General features: G+C 40.6%; 1 protein-coding gene across 2 annotated transcripts in view; it reads left to right on the forward strand.

The window, feature by feature from the left end:
- Nucleotides 1-21,161, forward strand: part of AGBL4 (AGBL carboxypeptidase 4) — a 950,709-nt gene that overhangs the window by 769,918 nt on the left and 159,630 nt on the right. For both annotated transcript variants that reach the window (XM_075759445.1, XM_075759446.1), the window contains exon 9: nucleotides 20,023-20,134. In XM_075759445.1, coding sequence (XP_075615560.1) covers nucleotides 20,023-20,134 — 112 coding nt within the window. The remainder of the gene's footprint in view (nucleotides 1-20,022; nucleotides 20,135-21,161) is intronic.

Here is a 21,161-nt window from a genome sequence, read left to right on the forward strand (position 1 = left end):
TGTATTTTGGAGGAACAACAACTAAGAAAAGTTTCCTCCTAAGTGTTATTGGTTCCACTACAACATCAAGGATGTTGCTGCCACTCTGTATTGCAGTGCCTCGGATTAGAGATTTCATTAAAATCTTTTGTTGAATGTCTTTTCACACAAAATTTTTCTCTGGAAGTGTCATTTCATCCAATTAACTTTTCGGTATCTTTGAAGTTCAGCCAAGATCAGCAAGACAGTGACTGCTTCTTCCTGGGAAGCAACATACAGTAGTGCAGAAGCCATATAGGGTAACAAAGCGCTCCCCCCCCGCCCTGCAGAAGGGGTAGGGAGGACTTGAGAACCCTTCAGTTTTGGAGACCTTTTGCCATTCTGGAGGTTCATTTATTTGAGTGCTGTGGGAAGGGACTAGCCACTTGGGTGCTTTTTCAGTCGTCTTCTGCTGTGCACATGAATTCAGTTGCCAGAGCTTTGCAGCTATTTACATGCTTTTAGATTTATTCACTATGCAGCGGTGCTTTGTGTGTTTGCATTTTTAAAAGGGATGAAAGTATCTCTCTTAAAGTATACAAATTCCTTGGATATAGAGCAAACATCCAAATAAGAACAGAACTGATACAAGAGAAGACAAGTCCATGAGCCAAAGCTCTCCTTGTCTCCCCCAAAGGGTAGCCTCCCAAAAGTTAATCTAATTAAGGAGAGCACTTAGGCCATGGGGTTAACAGCTGTTTGGGAGGCAACAGAGAGCTCCTTTAGGAGCTGAGGTTAGACTTTAGAAATAGTTCCTCATGGGAGTATACACGAAAATTGCTGTGCACGTGTGCACATATGTGCATAGAATTCAGAATGAAGGCTTTAGATGCAGCAGCACCGACAAGGATGGAAATAGGTCAGTCAGTCGTTTAAGTGCTCTCTACGTGTTCCTTCTCTGTGACAGCTCTGAGTAGCAGTTGGAAGACAGCCTGGGATTTCATTTTGAAGCGTGAACCAGAAGAAAAAGAAAAGGAGAGGGTCATTTTGCTTGTTTTGATGCCCACGTGTCCCATTTTCAATTATCCCTCTCATCCACTCTCACTGGGATGCAGTGAGATGCCTACAAATGAGCCATGAGAGAATTTCAAAGGTTTGGATGCTCCATTCGGAAAACTCAGTGAAAAAAACCTGTGCACCTCTTTGGGTTGTGAAACTTGACTTGAAATTGCTTGAGTGCAAAATTTCCCTTGGGGTTATAGTATTTTGAAAAGCCTGAAGGACTTTATGTACCTGGTTAGGGGATTACTACCTTCATGCTGTCAGATCTTGCTCTACAGATTCTGGACTTTGCTTAGTAGGTATAATACCACCTACACTTTAATATAATTTTGAATAATACAAGTTGGATTAATTTTGTTTATCTGTTAGCCATCTAAAAGTCATCTACTCTAGACTGGTGGCTTAGAGCTGTCTGTGGTTAGTGGGGCATTCCCAGAAAGTGATTTGATTCATCTACAGTAAGTGGGCTTAAACCGCCATATGGACAGATTTCTCTAACCTTGTTAACTTGCGGGAGTTGAGGGGTCTGGGGTTAGTGTGAGATTTATCTTGCTGTTCTTAAGCTGTTTAACATGAATCAGAAGATCTGCTCTCCAGCTGTCATAAATTTACTGATATCCATACATACAGTTATCAACAGAATTGTACCAACTTACATTGACTGTGGACTTGGCCCACTGGATTTATTTTGTATTCTTTTAAGAAAGTATACTAGTAGCAGATGTTGCTGTCACTAGACGCGAGTTCTGGCTCAGTAACCATACATGAATGGTCAGTCTGATTCCTTATTAGCACTGAAGCGTTTTCTAGGATCATGAGAATTGCTACAGAAGACTAAACCAACAGTTTATTTAGTTAAGTATCTTGTTTGTGACAAGATAATGCCATATGCTGGCATTGATATACCGGTGTCAGGAATGTGTTAAGTATAATTTTTTTTTATTATTTTTTTTGTCTTTCCCTATGGCTTCCTCCTCCTGTCCCTCTTTCTTTTAATTTTGAGATAATTCCAAACACAATTTTACCCATTTGTCACATTTTTGTCTGGGTATCCTGTATGTGTTATGATGGAAATGATTACATTTGTGGGCTGAGTTTGAATGACGCTCTAGAAATAGATCCAGAAGCCAAACTTTGTGTTTGTTCCCATACTCCATATGTCATAAACAGTGACACAGTAATCTCTGGCAGCTCTGAATGTCTCTGTCTTCTGGCTAGGCCACTCTGCTTTTGGTGACCAGCTCTGTGCATTGCTCCTCCTCCCTTCCACCTTTTATCACCCTGCTTTTCATCACTCCCTTATCTTTTAGTCTCTGCAGTCCTTAGTTTCGTATCCTGATAACTGATCTACTGCTTTTATACATCTTCCCCACTACTTGTCTCCTTGAATTGTGAATCTAACACATTTGCTGCCATTTGTCATAGTGCTTTTGCATCATCCCTCTTCCCCCCACCTTTGACCACAACTGTCTAGTCTTATTTAATGTGTACATTCCATTTTGTCCAGGGCTGGCTACTACTCTGTGTAGTACTCCCTTCAATCACTTTAAATTTAAAAGTTTCTCTTCTTTTCAAAATTGCTTGTCATCTGCTCAAATATTAGAGGAAGCAGCATGGCACAGTGGAGAAAGAAGTAAACAGAGCTAAAGAGATTTCGTGATGTCAGACTTTGTGATGTCCCTTTCTAGCAACAGAGAATTAAAAAAAGCCAAATGCCCCCTATTTGCAGTAGGACTTTGGGTTTTTGCAATGTTAATTTTTTGTAATTTTTTAATTTATTTTGTTTTTTCAGTTTGAGCAAACTGTGAGCCAGGTTAATGATCCTAGTTTGCTGAGGAATATAGCCACAGAGATGGCTGCAGAACGTGTTTTGTGCCAGTGCAGAAAATGCCAGTGTTGGCAAATTTATATCATGACTTATAATTCAACGGGTGGGGGGGAGTTCAGAAGAGCTATGAACACAAATGAGCTATAAATGGCCCTGTTGGAGCAAGGCCAGGGGAGGGCCACAAAGATGATCAGAGGGCTGGAGCACCTCTCCTATGAAGACAGGCTGAGAGAGTTGGGGTTGTTCAGCCTGGAGAAGAGAAGGCTCCGGGGAGACCTTAGAGCAGCCTTCCAGTACCTGAAGGGGCCTACAGAAAAGATTGAGAGGGACTGTTTATAAGGGCATGGAGTGATAGGACGAGGGGTAACAGCCTTAAGCTGAAGGGAAGGGAGATTTAGATTAGATATTGGGAAGAAATTCTTCCCTGTGAGGGTGGTGAGGCACTGGCACAGGTTGCCCAGAGAAGCTGTGGATGCCCCTGGATCCCTGGAAGTGTTCAAGGCCAGGTTGGATGGGGCTTTGGGCAACCTGGTCTAGTGGAGGGTGTCCCTGCCCATGGCAGGGGGGTTGGAACTAGATGATCGTTAAGGTCCCTTCCAACCCAAGCCATTCTACGAATCTATTTGGAGAGAGACTTTTTTTGTTTGAGAATTGTCCCAATTATCGTGCTGATTGCCTCAGGTAAGCCACCTTTCAGTTTTCAATGATATGCTTGTGTATTGTTCATTACTGGGAAGCAGCTTCAAATATTCCTGAAGGAGAAAAAAGTTGGTAATTGGCCTTTTTCTGCTTTACATCTATCTCTGAACCTCCATCTGATAGTCATCTTGTCAAAGCTGTCAAGAGAAGTAAAAAGCAAACAGCCTTTTTAGCCCAAATAATATATTTTAAGTTTTCCAGTTAAGCTTGAATATTGCATTCTCAGGAGTGGGGAGTGCTTTGGTCAAGCAGAGCTTTTTGGGTTTATTCATTTCCTCTGCATACACACCAGTTAAGCTGTTCTGCTACATTGGATAGAGAAATATCAACACTAATTTGTTTTCAGCTTGGCTCAAGTTGCCTGTCCCATTCTAGGGCAAGTTGCTTTTTCATATCTGAAGATAATTTTGCTAACCTGGCATATTTAGCTGTCCTGTGTCCACTTGGTGAATGTCACTTGCTGTTTATTCCTGCCTCAGTAATTACCCATAACAAAACATGAGTAAATTTGGAACTGGGGTTCTTTTCAGTTAAGTAAGGCTTATTAAAATATCTGAAATGCTTATACCAGTATCTTGGATCTTAAACATTCAAATGAAATTCTTGTGAGGATACGTGGTCTTTTCACATGTTACTTATGGCTGCATGTCTGCCTGGACTTTCTGTGGGAATGACCTTGCTCGGAATAGCAATATTTCCTTTCCTGGCTGTAATTCAGAAGCATGGAAGGATGCATGCAGTTAAAATTAACCAAATATTTTGCTGCTTCTTCCAGGGAGGGAGGTGATTTATTTACTTTTTGCAGAATCTTGATTTCTATTTATGACTCTGTCAGACAAGTCCAGAATGATCTCGGATGATTCACTCAATCCCCTCTGTTTTGTCATCAGCCTAGTTGCAAAGTGAGACTAATACGGTGCACCTGCCTCACTGAAGCGTTGGAGGACATTTCATTAATGCCTCTGAAATACTCTAAGAACCTCAGTTAAAAGTAAACCATAGATGTCTGAGTTTTAGGGGCTTTGATTTAGCTTTTTAAGTGCAAAGTCTTTGGTTCTGGAAACCAAGAAAACTGTGTAGAATTGTGGTGTCTGAATGCAAAAATCTCCATCCCTAATTACAGGTGAAGTGGAATTGTTCATAGTTTAACCTGAGCTTCATCTATTAACGTTGGATATCTAGAAATAAACCAAATAGCCGTGTCATGCCATGAAACAGTCTGTTTGATAAAGTATTTCATTCTTGTGACCTCAGGGGAACACAACACATCAGTAAACCTGTAACTACAGTGAGGATCTTTACAAGGGTGGAGAAAACAGGGAGAGCAAGCTGCTGGACATGATTGCAATAGCCAGAATGGTGAGGATGCCATGCATTTATGCTTTCTACCTGACTGGGATTTAATGCTGGTTGAATTCCTTTTAAGATAATTTGGACTTTTCTAGATGCATTCCCCCCCCCCCCCCCCCCCCCCCCCCCCTTACAGACAAATGTTTCTTCAGATTTTTTGTTATGTGTAGTGTGTTAGAACATGTTATTTTTGCCTCTGGCACTAACATATGGATTTTTCTATTCGTGTGACAAACAAAATAGCAGTTTACTTAAGAATTTTTGTTCCACCTGTTGCTCAAGTTCCTCAGCTTCAAATCTCACTCTTTAGTTGGAATTGTTTTCAGGCATCTACTGTGACACTTGATGCTACAAAAAAAATGTAAAAATTCAGTGTGTGAGCTGCATAATTTCAAGTGGCTGTCCAGATATCAGATCTTTCTTTTCTGTGGATTTTTCTATCACCTTGCATTGTACTAAACAATAATACTAATCCATTCAATCACCTTGAATATTTTGCTAATCTGTACTTATCCTGTGAAGCTATCTTCAGTATTTAGATAGGAAATGCAAGCTGAGACCAGGGAAATACAAAGTGATTGTGATGTTCTTTTTTCTTTTGAAGGAAGCATTTGATGTCATCTCTCTTAAATGCACATGCTTTCCGATTTGGTCTCCTGTTATTGATAATCATGGACTATTTCTGTGCACTGCTTTTGTTTAGGAGCCATTACAAAGCAATCTCATGAATCTTACTTTCTTTCCTGTGTGGCAGTGGCATTAGCATGTTTCTTTCTTTGCTGTGTGGCAATGACATTAGCATGTTATTTTTGTATTTAACCTACTTTGTTGGGATGTTTTGATCAGAATGTCGTATGATGTTTTATGCTATGGGTTTTACTATGGTGTTATTTATCTCACTTCACGTATCTTTCATTCCATTATTATCATATGTTCAGAAAATAGATGGAATAAATGGAACAAGGCACCTGTGTCCTTCATTTGAACCAAACATAGGTTTGTATAAGTTACAAACCATGGAGGAATGTGGCCTAATTTTTGAAATTGTTTTGGAAAAAAAATGTGTTATCTTCCTCCACGTGGATTTTTATCTTCCTTCTCATAATTTCTAATCCTGTTGACAAAACTGCTTTCTCAACTTGAAAATCTTTCTGGAATTAAGTGGTTTCTGGATCTTGACAATGCAACATTTTGATGCATGTGTTTGTCACATCCTGATTAAATTGGTATAACTCCTGCTCTCAGGTCCCTCTCAAAACTCAATTCATAAACCAGAGTTTCATACAAGATGCTACCACTAGGGTGATGAAACAGAGAAATTCAATCATAACAAGCATAGGTTATCCATTTTCCAGAGGCTGATGGGAGAGATTGGATTTTCAGAGCTCTTCTGGGTTGTTTTGGTTGGTTTTTTTTCTTGGCTTCTGTTTTTGTCTTCTGGGCTTCATTTTTTTTTTTTTTTTTAAAGTGGAGAAAGTCATTTACATCTCCTCTTTTCCTGGCCGTGAAACTAGTCTTTCCATGTGCTCCCATTACACTTAATTTTGTAAGCCTCAAATTTGCTTACTTTCATCTTCTCTTTCAAGCACATGCATGGTCAGGGTGTGACCCATTTCACTACTGTCAAAGTTTGTTTTATTTTATTAATTCTGCCCTGTGAGTTTCAGATGAGGATACCACAATGTTCTTGGCAGACATTCAGGTCAAGCCAGTGTAGACGAATGGTTTGATTTTGAAGGTAGTGAATAGTTCTTTTCTCTGCATGCCTTCAGTAACCCCATTTCATGAGCCTCACAAACAAGTTGCCTTGCATTTTTTTGTCAGCAGCAAAGAACAAAAGTCAGCTTCTGAAATAGTCAAAGGTGGGAGCACTACCAACCAAAATCAAAGAACTACATCAGTCCACAATGGAAGCCACATCTCTCAGATCCTAGTCTTAGCTTGAACAAGCTAGGTATCAGGACTGTTGTTTTTTCTGCCAAATATTGAAGTACTTCTCAGGGCAGTGTATAGCTGAAGGGACTGATTCTGGAACCGCATCAGGAAGATTACATTGTGGGATGAGTTGGGAAAACAAGGGCTGGTGTTTTGACCATATCAGAGGCAGTGGTCTCAGAGGCTTAGAGGTGCAGTCTGAATCAGTGTCACTCGTTTTTGTCAGCGATGCTTCGAAACAGACGGGAGGCACTGCAGGTGCTAAAGCAGTGAGTAACAATCTACGCAGTTAATCATTGCTTTTACTGCTGTGGGAAACAGCAAGCTAATGGGAAAATCAGCTGGGAAGATGAACTTTCTTTGTCCATTTACAGCTCAAATGAATGTCTACAAGAATTTGTAACAGAAGCAAGCCATCTCCCTAATCACTTCATAATCACTACAAGATCACTGCGCTGTCTGTCAACTAAAAGGTGTAGAAATGAGACTCCATCTCAGATGAGTATTTTGAGTTTTAGTCCCATGTCAGCTTGGATATAGGCAGAAGATGAATTTATGAAAAATAAAGGAAGGGGAAATATAAAATTCAAACAGACTTTGCAAGCCCATAAAGAGACTTAGCTCAGTGTGAATTCTTTAGAAGCTGTTCCTGTGACTTTCTCGAGAAAGTTATTAGACTGTTCTTATTTTTCCAAAAATTCACTGTTCACCCACTCCAAATTTTAACTGAGATTTTAAAAGGTCATCTTTGTTAAGGAGAAAGCAATATTTGACAGAGTTGGCTTATTTTTGACAATCTGGGGGGTAGCAGTGTATGAAGAGAATTGTTGTTACAGCCCCAGTGAATGAATCAGGCAAGCTTCATCTTTGCTTCCAACTTTCCTAAGGCTTTAAACAGTTTTTGAAATGTTCTCTTCGCCCCAGGCTCCCTAGTTCTCAGTCTCCCTGTGTGTCTAGAGGACACTGTCAATATCCCCCTCCCACCTCTATATTCTGAGGATGAATCGTTTCATGTTTGTTTATGCTAAGCCATGAAAGCTTGAAATTGAAATCTGTTTGCTCCTCCACTTCCCACTCATATATATTATCATTCATTGTACATTTTTGCTATAAGATTTTTATCTCAACTGTGTGAGGCTGCAAATATGCATAAAGGAAAATAAGTCATTCCACGAGCCTCTGAAGTCTGCTGTCCCACAGCTGGGTTCTCGGGTGTCTGAGCAGCAATTGAAACTTTCCCTATATTTGATACTTTCATAGGATTATAGGAAAAAGATATTAATGTAGACCTCTGGAGGTCTTCAGTCCAAGGCCCTCCTCAAAGTAGGGCTAACTTCAGTGTTACGTTGGTTACTTAGGGCTTTTTGCAGTCAAGTTTTGAAAATCTCCATGGATAAAAAGTCATAATGTGGGAGGTTTTTTTCCCCCACATGGATTCTCTGTTGCCGAATAGAGATTGACTTCATTAGATAACCTTTCCAGTGGAGATGTTCATAGGCTGTCCCTCTTTCTCTTCTGCCTAGCTGCCTATATTCATAGAATTTACAGGAACTGAAAATCTTTGAAGGTATTGTGAAATTTGATTGAAGTTCACCAGTTGACCCAAAAGTTACTGAAATGTAACATGGGCACAAACAGCATGACCTAATCAGGTTTGCTTCCTTGAACCAAAAGGAGACAAGTCAAATGGTAAGTCTCTCCCCTCCAGTGCTATAGGACAGGATTTAGGATGTCGAGTGCTGTGATGTCTAAATTCCTTTTTAGTTTCAGCTGGACATGGTAGAGCTTAACCCTCTTAAAGTGACAGCCTTGGCTGAAATGAGTGCAGCAGTCTCCTGCGTGGAGTCTGAATCCCAGGACAGGAGGAAATGATTTCCAGTGCCAGGCGTATCTGCTGGAATGTCTTTCAAGCAAGAAGCTAGAAACTCCTCTCAAACTTCCAATTTCTCTGACATCTCTACATTGCCTATAGTTTGTGGGGTCTGCTTCTCGAGGCACTGCCACGCCACTGTACTTCATCTCTCATCCATTTAGAGGTGCTCAGGGAGCCTGATGAAGTGCAGAGCTCAGGCCTGGCTGAATTTACAAAAGAGCTTTAAGAGCATCTCCCTCCCTAAGCCTGACCCTTTCCCCTTATGCACACATGCGTTTTATATGTACATGTAAGCCAATTTACCATTATGTCCTTTTCTGTGAAATTGAGTAAAAAATTGGCCAGTGGGTTTAAAAGTTAGACGGGGTACAGGTAGAGAAGGACAGACAGGCGAAACCACACTTTTGTGCATGATCAGTATGGTTATTCAAGTCTGGTTTTGTTTTTTTGTGGGTTTTTTTTGTTTTCTTTTTAAGAAGGCAGAATGAAAAGTAGCACTTCTGTTGCTCTAGCGCAGATGTGGTGAGGAAATGGAACTCTGACAACAACCAGCATGGAAAAGCAAAAGATACCGAGTGCTGCAGCGTGCACAAGCAGATGAGTGTTTGTACTTTCTAACCATGATACGATCTTGCACTGAATTTCCTTCCACTGCCGTGGCATCTTTCATTTCACATGTAACGTGCTTAAGAGAACAGGTATAACATTCACCATCTCAACAGAGGATGACATAGGCTGACTCTTGCACTTGTGGTGCTGACAGTGTCAGGCATAAGCATTTCTCAGAGGTGCTACTGGAGTAAATATAATTTTCCTTATAAAACTTGGCTAAAGTAATATTGGGCTTGTGCTCTACCTAATCACTTTTTGAGTGACAATGGACAAGGTTGCCAGTGAACCAATATATAGTTGAGCTCTTTTGTTTCAATTTGCTTACATGATTTTAATGTACACCTCTATCTTACTGCTTTAATATTCATCAGTAGTTTCTGGCTGATCAAAAGGAGGGTTCACTACAAAAGTAATATAGACCATAATGCCAGATACATACATTTAGACTGAAGGATGTACTCTTGTCTTTGACAATTATGGAGTTCTTAGTCTTCTACAATTAAGTTTGAAAGTGAAGTATCTAAGGATGAGAAGAGATGTATAAAGCCAAGTCCAGTGGCATGTCATAATTTCACATTGGATGATGTCTCAAGGGATTATATAAGAAAATAAGATCAGTTCTGTGTCACAGGTTTAATTCAAGTAACTGGACTGACAAGAAATTTTTTATTCATGAATATTTAGGGAACACAGCTGCTTTTTTGATTAAGTAAGCTAAATATATGGAGTGAGATAAGAAGGATGCTAAGATCAGCTTCCACCTGAACTCTTTCCTGGTCTGCCTGTATAACGGTTACCTGAAGATTTAGTTTGGCATGGTGCTTCATCTTCACCTCCCTTCTTCAAATGTTACATGTCTTCAGTAATTGTTGCATTTTTCTAACATCACAGAAAAGGGTATAATAATAAATTTTTCTATTAACTAGCAGACAAAAATTGCTTTTCTGACTATTTTTACCCCCAAGTGCCTATTTTTGAGGGCTAATAAAGGAAAATGCTCTGAATCCCTGAAGGTTTAATTTTTTCAGAATTAACATTCTCATCAGGATTCTCAAACTAATCTTTCATTATACCATTATTCATTGCAATGAGATGTTTCAGTGCTCCGGAATCAAAATGTGTAGTTTCAGCTTGGGTTGATATCAAATCACATTCTGCTGGTGCATTGCAGTGATTGATAGAAGTTACAGTTTGAGTGCTTTACATTCCCATTCTTCTGCATCGGACAAGCATCCGTATCAGACAACTGACCCATATCTCATGTGATGGCACCAAATCCCTTCATACATTGTTTTGAGTTAGCAAGAGGAGATGTCATGGAGTATTATGAGAAATATATCTTTGCCAGGTAACTTGCCTTCTAGGGCATACAGCATGCTTAACTGATGGGATTGGTGGAAAATATAAAGCCTGAGCGATTTGATGTAGAAATTGGTAATGGAACAGAGACCACCACGCTGTCAAATAGCTCCTCCTTCTCTGTGTTGTTTGGGCTGAGGCAATAGCATGCAGGGAAGCTCAGATAGTAAAACTCTGCCCCTTAAATTAACAAGTGATTGGAAAAGATCTGAGCCTGATTTAACTCCCTTTGAAAGCATCTGGGCTTTTTGTTGATTGCAATCAGAGACAGATCAGGGCTTTACAGCTTGCCTGCCATCTTCTGAAATGTTATGTGACAAACAAGACACTGGTATTATTTCTGTTATGAAATGTTTGTTATTTTGTCATAGCACTGATTATGGGAAGAACATTTGCATCATGCTCAGAGTTTCTGGTGGACTTTCCAAATATGAAATGGTCTGTTTTTCTGGTGTGTTTTTTGTTTGGGTTTTGGTTGAGGTTTTTTGAACTGATTTGGCCACATTGTCCCTTTACTAATGCAGAGTAGTCAGTTTGCAGCTACTAAAACAATCTAATAGAATAAGGTTAATCTTCTCTTTTTAGGTAGACAGCAATATGTAACACACCCAGTGGGCCAAATGACCTTGAAAATTAAAGTGAGAATAGAGACACAGGTGAGAGGAAAATATCTTTCGTTACAGAGGGTTGGGGGCAGAAGAAACAAGAGGAAATGTTCACTGATATAACAACTCCACACAATCCCCCTCCTCCACCCAAACCCTCAGATAATTTGTCTCATTAAATGGACTCGGATATCTTATTGCTCTTACAGGCATTCCAGAAGTAGTAAAATCTTGTGGGAAGCAAACCTCACCAAAATTCAGGCTCTGTCTGTCGCTCTTTCTGCGATTCCATACATCACTTAATCTCCATCTGTAGAGCCTAATGTATCCTCATCACTATAGCACCAAAGTACTTCATAATCCTTCATGGTTTTCCTCTCAAAACACCATGGAGGGTTGATAATACAATTATTTTTACAAGAGAATAACTGAGGCATTGCAATTTTTCCCTGGGTTGCATAAGAGGTCTTAACAGTCTCATGTTGTCGCCCTAAGTGAAACACTGGGTCATTTTCCTCTCTCCTGTAATAGTATGAGACCTGGGGTTTTGTTCAGGACTTTCCATACAACTGCAAATTTTTCTGTTAATAGCGGTAAAGGGATTTTGTATTGCAGTGCCTGGCTAATGGACATATCCCTGACTCTAACTTTTGATGAAAATTATACATGCTAACTAACAAAGCAGGGGTAGACTGCTTGCAGGCAATGTGTATGGGTTGAACAATGCTGTACAGAGACAATAAAAGGGCCCTTCTCTCCCACCGACCAAAAATAGATGGATACTTACGTACCAAAAAAGTGATTTGCAAGCTGAATGAGTTACAGACATGGCAAGACTACGCAGGAATACAATCAATATTCTGGCTGTGTATGAGAGTGAGAAATACCTGAGTGTGTTAGAGCCTGTTAGCAAACAGAGTTATAAAAGGAAGCCAGCAATCGTGCTCTCTGGCGCTGGGCGGTTAAGCTTTGCTCGTTAGTATTCAGCCGGCAGTTTGCCAGTCCTGTGTTGCTTTTCTGCTGGCTATCTCATCAGAATAGCGTACACCTTCTTGACACTGTTGGTATCAAGTCAAACTCTCACTTCAGGATGTCAAAGAGGAAAAGGCTTTTGCGATGATGGAGATGGACTACTGGCCACTCACACTGTCATTGTGGGGTCAGATTTGGAGAGTTTTGAGTACAGTCAGCTTCGGTTCAAATCAGTTAGATGCCGAACTTGTAACATACTATATAAATCTAAGTTCTCGTAAACAAAAATCCTGTCCTTGGCCGTTTAGATATGGTGGCCCAAATTAGTATCTGTTATGTAAGTCACTTTTTGTCACAATTGCTCTTTTCTGAATTGGGTCAATGTTGTCCCCTCTTGTACCAGTGCTGTTGGGAAAATTAGCCCATCACTGTTTATACAGCAGTTGTCTCCTGAAGTGCTAAGCACTTTAGAAAAGCCAAGAAGAACTGAATAGCTCTCTCCTCAGAGCAGGCTTTGAGTAGCATGCAGTAAGCAGGAGCCTAGGGCTGCATATTGAACAATAAGGAAAAGACAAAATATTGAATAATCCGCTCTTTAATGAACAGCGTTGATCCTGTGCACAGAATAAAGCAAAAGCCCTGTGGAAAAACACCCTGTGCTCCTGTAGTTAAAGACTGTGTCATAATAATGACAGAGACAGGGCCGAATGAAGGTTGTATGTATCTGTGCAGCTGTGGCATATCCAAACTTCTAAGAGCTCAACTTTGTGACGTTAAGGTTGTCTCCTTTGTCTGCAGCTTTCTGTGTGCAATAGGTCTGATAGTAAGAGCTGGATCGTCTTTTGGGGGTGTTCATATAATGCCGATCTACAGGGAATGCGACACTCCTTTCCTCTTGTCTGAAGGTGTGTAGGTTAAGCAAGACTGCCAGCTTCATCTGCTAAGAAGTATGTGAAATATCTGTTGTAATGTGGGGGGATGTCATTCTACAGCAACTGGAGTATTCACTAATAATTGTGAGGTGCGTTGTGTATCGGATTAGTTTCATGGTCTGAAGAGGGGCATAACCGGGAACGAAGTACGAGCCACGTCTCCAGAAATGCTTACGTGTATGTTAGCTGTTTTCTGTGAAACCACTGTGACGAGTTTACCTTATCTCCACCCATCCTGCCAAAGAGGACTAAAGCCAGGACTGTAGAATGACAAAGTACAAATAGTTTAAAGAAGTTCTCCCTGGGAAGGGAAAGGTTTGTAAGGAGACAGGATTAGGGCATTGTGTCGAAGTGTCAGGCAGACTGGGCAAGAGGGCCCAGAGAAGCTTGACTTGTTGATGGCACTCACAGAGGTGGGAGTCCAGTAAATGGAGCACACGTGAAGTTAGAATTCTTTCTGAGTGGTTTACAGCTTGTGATCCATGAGTTGCAGGTGGCTTTTGGACTGCATCAGAAAAGAAAGTTCATTTAATACTGCATTATGGTCTATGTATGTGAAATTTCAGAAGGGTCAATGCCTGCAGTGGAAATTTTTTGGGATCCAAAAGTTGAAAAAACCCCCACTGCCTGCTGTGTTCCTCTCATTAAATCAATGACAGGTTTGGTTTTGAAAAGGCCAAACAATGAATCAGGCTTTAAAATGGAAGAACTGTAGGTGTTCTCAGTACCTTGGTTAAAGCATCTGGGTGCGCAAGATTGATGTGCGAGTGTGACTCAGCGTGCAGCTGGGAGTGGGAGTCCCTAAAACACCTTCCAGGGGCAGGACATACGAGACCTGCTCCCGCAGAGCATTCATCCGGAGAGATCCACACATGGGGCCAGACGTGCGCTTCCTATGGGACAACTTTCCGAAACTGTGATTTGCCTCCCGGGGGGATGCGCTGGGAACTCTGTCCCTTGAAAAACTGAAAACTGGACTGGGCACCGTGCAGGAAAATATGCAGGGTGGGATGAGTCCCATGCTAGCCGCAGGTATGAGCTAGGCTAGTGATAGGATCTTACCATCTTACGGCCCAGGCACACTTGCAGGGCGTGATTCTCCTACCTGCGGGATGGGTTTTCGTTTCCAGCATTCTGCTTCCTGCCCAGGAATCTTTGTGGCGTTAGTGAGGACCCGGGGTGGGTAGGAAGAGTTAAATACTGGAATTGAGATATATCCTGAAGATCAGAGAAGGGAATCTGCCCGTGTCAGGTGGGGATGAGTGTTCTCCTTGGTGCATGTGTCTGTAACGCCTATTACCAGCTCTGAGAAATGCATGTATTCATCAGAAGAAGAAAATATCCCTTTGTGTTTATTCTTATTTAACATTGTTTACACAGAAAATGGAGAAACACATCTTTAAGCGTCATGTACTATTTAAAATTATGTCAGTACACCATGCAGTGCTCATTCTGTAAACATCTACTCCACCATGTGGTCTCTGGAAGCTAATGCTGTTCTGCTCTGTATGGCCACTTCTGTTCTGCCTGGAGCACACTGCAGTGGTTATGTTAAATAGCCTTTGTGAAGATTTCCAGAGCTCTAAATTAAAAATGCAGAAAGTTGGGGAGGGGGAGAGAGAGTTGGGAGGGGGAATTCTCTGTAGCTGGAGCGTTAGGATGTCTTGCTATCTAATTGCCTTAGAACATGTGGGCTTGAATGAATCCTCTTTAATGAATAATAGGCAAATGCATAAATCGCAAACCCCAAGCACCCAAATGGTGAAATGCACGCTAATGAATACTCTGACTTCGGCAGGTGTAGAGTTGATTTGTAAAATGTCGTGAATATAACAGGTTTAAAATGATATATTTATTAAAAGAAGCAAGTCTTCCGTGTGCTCCCCTTGTATTCACGCTCTCATACTGCACACCTACTCTTCCTGCCTGATATTGCAGGCTGCAGTCTCACAGCAGTTTCTTGCTATAACTCATGCTTCGAAGAAGTGCAAGAATAGAGACCAATTACCCTCTGTCTCCACTCATTGCAATAAGCTTGAGGAAAAAAAAAAAAAGTGAGTGCACCCCCTCCCCCTGCTACCTTTTCAATTTCAAACCCTAACCCTGTTGGTAGTGCCATTTGTGGATTTGAACTCCCTGGCTTTGTGTGCGGTATTATCTGGAGATTCAGCTGGTACTGATCCAATGAACCAACACAACCTTACAAAGCTGAAGGGAAGAGTGTAGAGTTCTCTTTGTAATAAATCATATGCCATGAAAAAGGATTTCTTTAACTCCTTTCCTCCATTATTCTCCATATCTCACCTTGTGGAAATGGGTCTGTTAGTGAGAGATTTAGGCTCACATAGTAGGAAAAACGAACAGGAGAGGGAGAAGTGAAGTGAAAGGAGGAAGGCAGACTTCCTGGAGGTTTCTATGACTTGGAGATTTCAGAAAGAAGAGGCACAACCTGGAAGAATAGGAAGCAGCCCTAAAAATAAACCCAGCATAGGCCTTGGCACTAAACCTTCCCTAGTTCTAGAAAGGGACAAGAATGTCTTCGTTAAAGCAGCTGCACAAGAAATCCTTGAAACCAGTGATGGGTTAAGCCCTCAGAGGCGAGGAGGTTCTGTCCAGATAATTGCCCAGCAAGCTGAATGCTGGTCTGAACATCTTTGGTTTTACTGAGTTGAGCTGGTAACCTCTTGAGATCTGGCTGTCTCCCAAGTAGGGAGGGATGAATACTGCAAAATGTTTCAGTTTCCATTTCAGTTTTGCTTTGAATGAATTTGCACTGTGTTTATGTAAATTTATAAACACTAATAAATTTATCTACTTAGAGAAAACAGAAATTTTAGGAAAAGACTGGAGAACATTTGTGAAACGCAAATTCTAATTCAACAAGTATAGTCACAGAACATGATTTAAATGTACATTCAATCAAAGCAGAAATGTAGTATGCGGTCTGTGTATCCAGCAAAACCTAACAAGCATAATCCAAAATTCTAACAGTTGTTAACGGCTTAAATATTTTAAATTGCATACATGCCATTTTTTGTGGCAGCAATGACTGTGACACATAACCCAGGTTTTCACAGTATGAATGAAGACCAAAACCAGGTAATAGTAGCAGTTTACTGCTTTGCTTGTTGTAGAAAGCTCACCTACTTCTGATGACACTTTCTAACCTATGGGAGTCTGTGCCAGCATGCCATTCTTAGCTGGCTCCATGCCAATATTACCTGCCACATTTATAAGAGTGTTCATGGGCATGGCTGTTAAACCTAATGGAATGGAATATTTTTCAGTGCCCTTGCTCTGGAAATGTTCACCTGCTCCAACCCTCACTGATTTTGAAGCTGGTTTTGTCTTCCCTTGAACCCTTTGGAGTCTGTAATGTCTCCTGTTCTGCTCTCCTCTACATCCCCTTTCAAAGATAATCCTTAAACAGTCCTTTGACATAATTTAGGGGTTTTTCGCCTTGTTAACTTTGTACTGAACACATTTATTTAATGCACAAAATAAACCTAATTGTATATGACAGATATGGAGGCCCTTTCTAAATCTGAGGAACATGAGGAACCGTATTGAAGCCAATGACAACACTTGCAATCTGAGTAAGAGAGCTGGCCTTAAATATTGAAAGATCCTGCATTATGGAGGACCACGGTTGTTTCCCATTGTAGAGCTGCTGTTTCCAGAGTATACCTAGATTTCTACTTTGCCTACCCACTGCTTGAAGCAGCAGGTAAACAGTTAAACAATGGAAGTAGCAAGCAATGTGTACTAGAAATGAGCTGGTTTAAGCTTGGTAGGGGGAATTAAAAACCAGTGCAAGATGCAATTTTTAAGTTATCCTGTTCAAGTTCTTGCATTGGAGGTATTAGCCACAAGGGAGATCACATCATCTGGGAGCAAGAGAATATAATGAATGCAGGATCTGTAATAGGCATGTGGGAGACACTTACCGTATGTTTTGGTCATGTCCTGATATACGTGAGCTTTGGGAGACAGTTCTACATGTAGTAGAGTCAATAATCAAATCTGAAGTACCAAGGAACACAACTTGATGTTTCCTTAGAGAGACTGCAAGTTTGCAACAGATGAATAAAGAGAGAATGTAGTAGATACAAATTTGTCTTTAGGCAAAAAGGAAAGAAAAAAGACTTAAAAATGGGAGGGGGGGGAGAAAATTTTACACTGTTCCCAAACTGGAAAGAAATAGTAATGCCTACATCAAAAATTGAATTAATTGTTGTTACATTGATAAAGACGTGATATACCACATCAAAGACTAGCTAAATGATATTTGGAAATTAATTTGGGTTCCTATTAAATAGAGCCCAGAGGAGCTTCCCACATGAATAACTTGTTTGTCAAGCATTGCTTCCTTCTGTTTATAAAGTTTTCTTGAGTAAAGACAACTATTTTCAACTGTTCTTGTTGCTTGAAATGAACTATGAGATTTATCACTAACCAGACATTCATGGCAAATTCAAATATTGCAAATTGCAATGCCTGAGTATCTTACAGAAATTAGATATTGCTTACTTCTGTTTCCTATAGGGATGACTTTATATAATGTTATCTAAAAAGTCCCAAACCCCAAATTTAATATTGACAATATATGTTTGAATTTAAAATTTGCTTTTGGTGCTCTGTAGCTTGGCCACTTCAATGTGCTTTGGAGATGAAATACAATGCAATCAAAATATATTTGTTTTCTGTAGTGTTATTAGTTTTAAATATTCTTAAAACAAAATGTAAATGGGACACTAACCATATAAGGGGATATGATTTTAGGTTCTGATATCTTAAGAAAGTTATTTTGTAGAGTGAACATGCTGTTTTCTTGGGAACTGTGTGAATGTACAGTAAGACTCATGATGATCACCACATTTTCTACGTTTGTTAAATGAAGAACTCATTCCTGTCATTCTGCTCTTACACCAGTTTTATCTTAGTGTAATTCCACCTATGTCTCAGGAAGTATTTCTGATTTTATGTTAATGTCTGTGAGTTCAAAGGAAGATAGGATTTAGCAGAACTGAGTGAAAAGAGAGTTTATGTGAAGGAAAAAAAAAAAGAGACATCTTATATAATGCGTTTTGCTTTATAGTGGGATGGAGACAACTTTCAGAGTTGTCTGTGGAATTGTAGCTGTTGGGGTGTCCAGAGAAGAAATCCATCTGTTTTCTAGACAAGTAGACAAGTGAGCACTAAGACAAGGAGGTGGCTTTCTCCACCACAGTGAGCCATCCGGCTCACCTGCACACCAAGACAGCAGTGATGGAGTTTGAAAGCTGGCAGTGGGGTGTCAGAACTCCCAGACAGCCTGATGGCTGGGTTGTCTAAGGCCAAGGAGCAAGGTGGCTCCTGCCTGCTCAGCTTCCCCAGAGAATTTTTACACAATGTTCCATTAAATTTGTATTTTTTGATTCATAGGAAAATATTCATTCATCATTTTTGGAAATTAATTTAATCCTCTGGTTTCATCCCTTCACTTTTCTTAGTATTTCACTTCTCTCTCTCTGTTTTTATTTGTGTTCAATGTATGCAATCATTTGTTTAAGCTGTTAGAGAAGTGAGTAATTTTCCTTTCTTTGTGCTGATTAAACTTATGTTTTCTGGTCATCAGATTCTTAGAATTTTAGTTGAAGGATAGCGCTACTGGAGTAAATCTCTATTGTTTGCATAGGTGTGTTTAAAAGATTAAGGCTGAACAGACATTCTCATAATAGACCAGGGATCAATGAAAGCTCTTCTTTTCTCAAGAAGCTTTAAGGCTTAGCGGTGACGTTGATTTTTTGGGGTTTTTTTAGTTTTTTGTTTTTTTTTTAAATATAGAGGAAGTTGCATCTCTGCCTGGGCTTGTATTATTTGTGTGGTCTTTCACAGAATTCCTGAACAAGATTTACCCAAGGTCCACTAGTCCCAAGCTCAGCTTGAGTCAACAGAAGAGACTTCTCTCCCGGCTTGTCTCAGTGGCCGTAGATTGTCTAGGTGATCTTTGCAGTAGGCAAGGGACATGATTTCCCCCTCCTATTTATACCACTTCCAGCTTTGTTAATTTCTTCTGCGTTCACTGTAACAACAGCCCATTGAGTTTCGATGGAACCTCACAAAGAATGGGATATTACTCCATGGGACTGGGAGCAGCAGAATCAAACTCAAGACAGTGTACTGAGAGGGATATGAATCAGGGTAGGAAGGAGAAGCCAAGGTGGCATACATGCTTCAAGACCCACAAGATTGGATGGCCAATAACTGTTTTAACTTAGTGTTTTCATTGGCTAACTTCTGTGTGGGCAGTTGCAGGAGGGGGAGAGGCTGAGGCCCTGGGTTAATGGAACGATTACATTCATGCTTTAAATCCCTTAAGCACATACTTAATGGCCATTGATTTCAATGCTCTTAACAGCTTTGCTGAGTCAAGGCCTGACTGAGGGCAAAGTAAAGACCTGGTGATGCAGGTTATGAATCATCCTTATAGCTACAGACCCCTAGCTAGAGCATGGAAGAGAAGGGAACCTCAAAGGCCAAGCAGGCTCTTCCAGTGCCAGCATGGCAAGCTGGCAAAAGGCGAAGGACAGAGTGAGCATACGTGTTGTGGAGGCGAAGAAGGTCAAACGACCAAAGATGTTTCAGTTGATACTCTGCTGTTCATGTAATTTCTAAAAGTGGCCATTGCCGCAGGCTTTCCTCTTCCTCGGGGGGAGCATTTGCTTTGTTTTTGCCATGAGAATAACTCATTTAAATAAATCAGCTGCAGAATATAGCCCTAATTCTACAGCTGAAGCCAAAAGATGCTGCAGCCCATATATGTCTTTTGTGTATGTTGTTTTTTTGTGTGTGCAGGTGCTCCCTGATGGGGTTCGATTTAAACCGGCACTGGGCAAATCCATCTCCTTGGGCTCATCCCACCCTGCATGGAGTGAAACAGCTCATCATTGAGATGTACAACAATCCGGTGAGTGGGGAAAGGTGATGCCAGAACAGCCACTTGCTGAGGTACCGACTCTCTCCTGCTGCGGGGTTGTGCAACATGCCACTAAGTCTGATGTGGCTTAATCCAGTGGCAAACCACAATAAGAAAGAAGTAAGCAAACACCACCTCCACTGCATGAGGTCAGGGAACATTTGTGTCTTTTGTCACAGGAAGCATCCAAGTGGAGAGAGCAAGTGAAATGAAGTTCAACTCAGATTAAATATGGAATAATTCTGAAAGCAGGGCCTAAATTCAATCGAACTGCTCTCGTGATGTCCTGAGCTAGATTCAAAACAGCAGGCCCTCCAAATTGAATTAGGGAATGGCATTGATGTTTAATCCAGAACTCCGGCAGGGGTTGCTATGCAGCGTGCAGAGCAGGAGGGGGATAATATTTGCAAATATTATATAAACACACACGCACACACTCATGCTCACTCAGAGAAGCAGAGGTGTTCTTGAAGGTGAAATCTTAGCTAATCAGAGGAGATGGATTGCAGAGAATATGGAGAAGAGGAGTGGGAGGGAGGCAGACAGCTATTGAATGTTTGACATCAAAGCGCAGAAGGATTATTGAACGTGGCACCTAAGAAAAACTGCTGAACAAAGATGGAGATGGGTAGGAAAAAATCACTACCAAAAAAATAAGAGGAGATTTTATAGATGATTATTTTTTTCTGGATGGAATTCCTGGTATTTGTTCTTTGTTTTTACTTCCCATTACAGAGATAGCATTTGGATATTTAATTCCCTGAAGTTTTGCTAATTATTTTTTTTCTTTCTGTTAGTGTGAAAAAGGATCTGGTTTGCCTTGCTAATAAAGAAAGAGGATTCTTACCCCTGGCTACATCATGTATAGGATAAGAACTTTAATTTAACTCCTGGTTTTCCCAGTACATCTTAATTGGACTTTTTATCTTGCTGCTAGTAGTAATACCTGTACAGAAGGGGTTTCAGGTTCAAGGAAGATAGGTTAATAGATAAGGTCCTTACATATGGAGTGGAATCC

This window comes from Balearica regulorum, chromosome 8 (assembly GCF_011004875.1).
Source record: "Balearica regulorum gibbericeps isolate bBalReg1 chromosome 8, bBalReg1.pri, whole genome shotgun sequence".
NCBI lineage: Eukaryota > Metazoa > Chordata > Aves > Gruiformes > Gruidae > Balearica > Balearica regulorum.